At 36.3% G+C, this 6,459-nt stretch overlaps 1 protein-coding gene across 1 annotated transcript in view; it reads right to left on the bottom strand.

Annotated features, from left to right (window-relative positions):
* The window catches only part of LOC150109975 (uncharacterized), a 76,523-nt gene that overhangs the window by 2,168 nt on the left and 67,896 nt on the right, over positions 1-6,459 (bottom strand). Inside the window, exon 11 of the mRNA XM_090416170.1 lies at positions 5,166-5,265. Within this exon, the coding sequence (XP_090272296.1) occupies positions 5,166-5,265 (100 nt within the window). The remainder of the gene's footprint in view (positions 1-5,165; positions 5,266-6,459) is intronic.

Raw genomic sequence — 6,459 nt, 5'->3', positions numbered from 1 at the left:
GGTCACAAGACAGGATGTTGTGAGTACTGCTATATTTACCAAACTCCGGATTGATGCACCAAATAAGAAGAAGAAGAAGAGGATATGAATCGGATATTATATCGCATGGCTTTATAAGGAGTAAGTCATGCTTCACTAACTTACTTTCTGAAATAGGGTGACAGTTGAGTTGGACGGTGTACGGTGATGTGAATAAGACATTGGTTGATGGAGGGATACCAGAGTGTAGTCTATGCAGGTGTACAGTCCTGTAAAAAGCCTGTGACTAGTGAAGTGCCAGAGGGCTCTGTACTTGGGCTGAAATGATTACAAGCTATGCACCATATTGATAGGATTGTACTCCAGGAACGTGATGAAGCCAAGCCAGAGATTTGGGAGTGTTGGCGGATAGGGAGGTGAAATTCAGAGAACATTGCAAAAGTGCTAAAATAGCTCATATGATTACGGATTATCCCTGACATGCAGAAATAATAATATTATTATTCCACTTTATAAGGCTTTGATAAGGCATTATCTGGAATACTGCGCACCTGGAATACTGCGCACAAATCTAGTCATCCGGGTTCTTGGATATATGAATGGGTGGAACAGTTTCAGTTGCAGGATTGTGTATATGATGCTCCATATGAAGGAAATAGATTACAAAAGCTGATCGATCGGTGGATAAGAGAGGATATGATAGAGACATAATTTGTTTGGGGAGATGTTATAGGATTGATCTGGATGAAATATTTCAGTTCATGAATAATATGAGGAAAACTAAAGGTCATCCATGGAAATTGAGTAAGGTTGTGGTTAGTAAAGAAGTGAGGAGTAGATTTGTTTTCTTGGAAAGTGGTGAATGGGTGCAAGATTACAAGTGTCAGTTCTATGTGTTTTGCAGATGAATGATTTCAAGGCAAAAAAAAAAAATAAATAAATAAAATAAAATAAAAAATCAGCTAACGCCTTTTTATTCCCGTATTTACGGGAGTAGGCGAGGCCATTTAGCCCTATCTAACTTTTGGAGACTGAGTGGGCAGTTCAATCTCCACTGGTACCCAATCAGAGACAGATGGCCCAAGGCTATCACTAATTAAGCGGTACGCAGTGAAGAGAGACGGCTCAAATGTGCCGCCATCTCGTGGTCTCTAACCCTAACACAATATATTTAATGTCTGAAATAATGTGGGTTCTACGGTCGATTTTCTTGAGTTTACAGGACGAAAAACCCGAGTTTCCGGGAGGAAAAACCTGCTTGCCCGTGCCAGAGATCGACTAACTCGGGAACCGGTCGAAAAAAGGCTTAGAAAAATTTCCTCTAGTCGCCGACTAGACTCGAAACCAAGACTTCCTTCGTGCGGCCTAGCGCGGTGGTGTGCAAACGCCACATCCACTGAGCTACACATGTTGTATATTATGCAAATATTGATACTTGTTGATGAATGTTTAAGTTGACCTCCGGCGATGAATCTACGGATTCCATGGAGTGCTTGTATAATAATCATAATAATAATAATCTTATCATTTGTTACGTATGCTGTGTATGGTACTTCAAAAGATTTCTGTAGTACTTCATCTAGAAGGCCAATAGCCCTTTTCGCATCTTCATTTAGCATTTATGTCCAACTCTCATATTCCATATAGTAAGGCAGAGTTAACAAGGATATCGTTTACGTAGTCTTGTTGGTTGTATTTTATTGACCTTCCGAAATGGGTGTGGCCTTTTGAAGGACAACAGAGGATATGCTTTTTAAATAAGTGCATTTTTCTGCTTCTTCCAATTTTTCGTCATGAAATTAATTTTTCATAGGCTTTTGCTCGAAAATATCGCTTTTGATCAGAATACTAATCTTTAATCCATAATCGTTAAGTGCCTTAGAAACTCTGCCTATTAATTCTTGTAACTGATGTTCATTCTCTGCTATTAATACAATAATATTGGTGAATCCAAGATGATTCATTTTTTCCCACCGAATATAATTCCAGTACCACTGTTTACCAAGACTAAGTTTATTATATATTCCAAATATAAGTTAAAATGCATGTGAGAAAGTATGCAGCTTTGAAGCATACTCTTTCCATTTTCAAGAACCTATAATAGATGCTCTGTTCGAAATTGTCAAGATGTATGGTACCATGAATCATGGCCTAATGAATAGTGCGTTTCTATTTTGATTCCTATTCATTAGGGCATGATTCATGGTTCTATATATTATTTGTATTGTCTTTAGGTTTTGATTATTAAGGCTATTGGCTTCTGAGAAGGGATTAGTTGTGTAATCATGCCAACACTGGCATGATGATTTTTGTCCTATTTCTTATTCCTTATTGTTCTTTTTCTTACTGTTCTATTTCTTATTGTTCTATTTAGGTCTTTTTCCATTCTATCGTTATCCTTACAAAGATTTCATCCATCCCAAGTCAAAATCATGTCATTTTCATCCTAAATTGACCTGTTACTGTCAATATCATCAAGGGTTTTGTAAATCTGCTTATTATTAATAAAGCACTTTGGAAGTTGTTTCTTTTCAGACGCTATTCAGTCTTTTCACATTCCTTCAGAATCCAGTTGGATTCAGCTGCTTTAATTTTATTTGTTATTGCTCTGTTGATATTTTCCCCCTTGCTATCGTTATCCTTGTGTATATGATCTACAGAGAATATAAAGATAGTATTGAGAAATTCATTTTCTGTTCGGAAGGATGTTTAAATTTCAGCACTAAGATTTTAGTGGAGTAGCTTGTCCTAGACAAAAGAAATGCATTGATCCAACAGGTCTTAAATCCTATTAAATAAATTAGATAATCATTCAATTCAATAATTTCGAACTTCTATTTTTGAACAGTTGGTTATATATTTTAGAGCATACTTCTTTGTGTAATTTAGGTAAGCAATAATAATCCAGTTTAAACGTTAGTTTAAACATCACATTGGTTTTACAGTGAAGCGTTTCGAGAAATTATAGAATTATAGTCAAGATTCCAGGTTTCATTAAATTTCATTAATCAAAGAGACCCAAATGACTAAGACAATTAAACTATCCAATAAGGTTACAAACTTTAAATAAATAAAACAGTGGTTTCTCCATGAAACCACCATTCCTGTTGCATGGCAACATAAATAAAATATTAAACTTTTTTGTGTGTATATTATTATATTTATGATTTATTATTATGTTATATTGTTATGTTTATTGCAGTATTACGAAACGATTGTCACTCATTGGTATGTCAATGTATTTGCTGATACGGTACATTCCAGTTAATAGCGCCACATCGGGATCAGCATAATCTGACCCAATTAAGCGGATGCCCTAATTACAGAATTGCATGTAAAGAGCTTAAAAAGTGTATGTACATAAGACAAAAAACAAGTTCAGAAAGTTTTTTTGCTGTGTTTTGTTTATTTGATCAGTAAAATTACTGGCTTATAGATAAACTTAAACAACTGGCTTTAATTAAAGTAAAATATTTGCATAAAATAATTTAACTCATATATATATTTAACACATGCAGTTGTTAGCAATTAATGTTCTAGGAATTGACAACAGTAACTTCCTTCTCAGTTTTTTATTTGACTGCACTCGAACAAAACCAGTGCACATGCAAGCAAGCGCGCACACACACACACACACACACACACACACACACACACACACACACACACACACACACACACACACACACACACACACACACACACACAAATTAATGATTACAATTTCCAAAGCTTTTTGGACTAAAAAGAGAGCTATTAAGATTTCAGGCATGTGGTTAATATTGTCAATTCCATGCTGAAATAGACCAGATTTATGAAATTTGGTAAGATGAATATGACTCTGATGTTCTGAAATACGTGATTTTCCCGTTTGATTAAAATAAGATAAGTTAAAGGAACACGGAACTCGGCAAACGGGTTGCGACAACGCGGATTGGGCTGATGGGATTTAAATTCTTATTAGCCAAATCCCCATGATCAAAAATTTCTTTCGATAATAAGAGATCGGAGTTAAACTTCGTCTTCCCTTAGAGAGTCGAGAGAACTATCAATGTGTAATTCTCGCGTTAAAGCCCTTTACAATTTCCTCGACATCCTCCAAGAGAAGCAGACGTTCACAGAACTTCCATCCCTTATATTAAAGCCGTTTCTGAACGTATAGAAAAAACTTCTGCCTTCTACAAAGGACAAACTGTCTCCATTATTGCTAATAGGTATTAACTTGTGTTACTAGCGCGCGCGCGCGCGCGCGCGCGCGCGTGTGTGTGTGTGTGTGTGTGTGTGTGTGTGTGTGTGTGTGTGTGTGTGTGTGTGTGTGTGTGTGTGTGTGTGTGTGTGTGTGTGTGTGTGTGTGTGTGTGTGTGTGTGTGTGTGTGTGTGAATACACGCACACACACACACACACCCAGGGCTAAATTAAATTAAACGCATACACAAAATATTCTTGTACACGCAAACATAGCCATAAAGTTTTATTGTAAAGCTATTTATGGAATAGTAGCTCGAAATTCTCAATCAGATAGTGCTCACATAAAAAAAGAAAGGAAACAACATAACAAATACCTCTGATTCCGAGAACGAAGTAAAAACCCTCATTTCGTTAACTAGTAAAAGTGATGAAATGCGCCGCCCATGATATACAATGTATCTACCCTATTTATGATAGTATATTCTGTTGTCCTGAAGCCTTTAAATTAGGTTATCGGAAAGATTTCTGCAACACGATCTGTTGAAGGACGAAAGATGTTCCAGAATTAGGTCGCAGTTTTTCACCCTCGTATCTCCGAAATAAACAAACTGCTGGGGATAGACGGTAAAATGAAAATTTTTCTGCTTGAGAGGAGAATTTTCGCTCTAGGTGCACGTAACGCTGGAACACTAGCTCAGAACAGCTGCCAGTTTCCTGCCAAATCTGACATTCCTCTGAGCTGACTATATCTGCCTCCACAAACGCCGAATCCTAGAAGTATTCAAAATATTTTTGCTGCAGCTGTTATTGTCATCTTAACCAATCACATACTCACGTGTAGAATAAACTGCTATAATGCATCATCTCTAATAACATTTAATTAATTTCATCTTTCTAGAGCTCGAAAATGAGTAAAACTGCGACCTAATTCTGGAACACTCTGTACATATTAGTCAAATAATTCTATTAACGAGTGATAAAATTCATCATTCCTTACCTCTGATTTATGTCGCCTTCTTTTTACTGATTTTTCTTCGTGTGCACATTCCACATCGTCTATTAAGTCTTCATATCCTTTATTTTTAGATGTGCACTTGCTAAAGGAAAAATGTGATTTAATTATTCACTATTATACTATTAGAAGTGTTTGTATTTGATATAAATTCCATAAAAATCAATGTTTGGAGAAAAGGATTTCCACTGCTCTACAATTCTTTCCAGAATCTTATTGTATTACTTTTTGAAATCAGCAAAAACTATTGCGCAACTTTAAGTAACAGAATTGACAAAAAATTAAGGGATTGTTATGCTATTTGAAAACTTAATCTAGAAATAATTACTTGAATCTATTTAGCTCAGTAGGTAACGAACTGTTGTTCGGTTGAACATTGCTAGGTTCGAATCCGGTGTAGGAAGCCAAAAATCTTTATAAGGGCTTTTCAAAATTAAGATGAATTAGGCAGCCTTACACAAAGAAAGTTTCATCCTACAAGACTGAAAAACCGAACCAGAGAATATGCGCAATTGACAGACATGGCAGACTGTGATAGAATTAATCATGCTTTCGCAATGGTAATTAAGTCTTGCTAGGACATGAAAAACCACTTAGACGAACAAAGGGTTTGGAAGATGATGAATAATCTTTTTCAGATCCTATTTTCAAAATAACTGTTTTCTTCATAAATATATACTTTTTTTAAATTTTTTTTTAATAATTATATTGACTAGGAACACCAAGAAAGGTATGATAAAAACTTTAATAAAACACGACTAGTTTCGTCGGAATGCCGTCTTATTCAGGTGTGTAAATAATTACAAAAAACTGGAAAAAATATCAAGCTAAAAAAGCATGGACTTCTCATATAAAACAAATTGGGAATAGCAACAGTCAAATTTGAACTGGTGTCCGCGTGGCAGGTCTAGCGTGAGTGGCCACTGACTCGAGAGCGCCAGAACTGAATCGCTGCGCTCTGAGAGTCAGGTAAGCTGTAGCTTAAATTATTGTTCATGTGTGATGGGTCCGGAACTATTTCTTTTGATTATAACATACGTCTCTCTAGTTCGTCACCGCATTTATGGATAGTGGTCGTAAGATTCCAGTCTATCTGGTGTTGGTGCTCTTCTAGATTGGAGTTAGCGGAGAAAAGAACATGACTGGAGAGGGCGTTTGCACCGGTTCTCTTGTAAGAGATGTCACGCTGGTGTTCCTCAAGACGTAGTGAGACAGACTTATCGGTTTGTCCATAATAAGGTTTACCGCAGCTGCAGATGATTTTGTAAACTCCTGGAAA

The sequence above is a fragment of the Typopeltis vanoorti genome, chromosome 1, assembly GCF_054136105.1.
Source record: "Typopeltis vanoorti isolate ZY-2024b chromosome 1, IOZ_Tvanoo_1.0, whole genome shotgun sequence".
Taxonomy (NCBI): Eukaryota; Metazoa; Arthropoda; class Arachnida; order Uropygi; family Thelyphonidae; genus Typopeltis; species Typopeltis vanoorti.
Note: the sequence above shows the minus strand (reverse complement) of the source record. Positions and strands in the feature narration are given on the sequence as shown.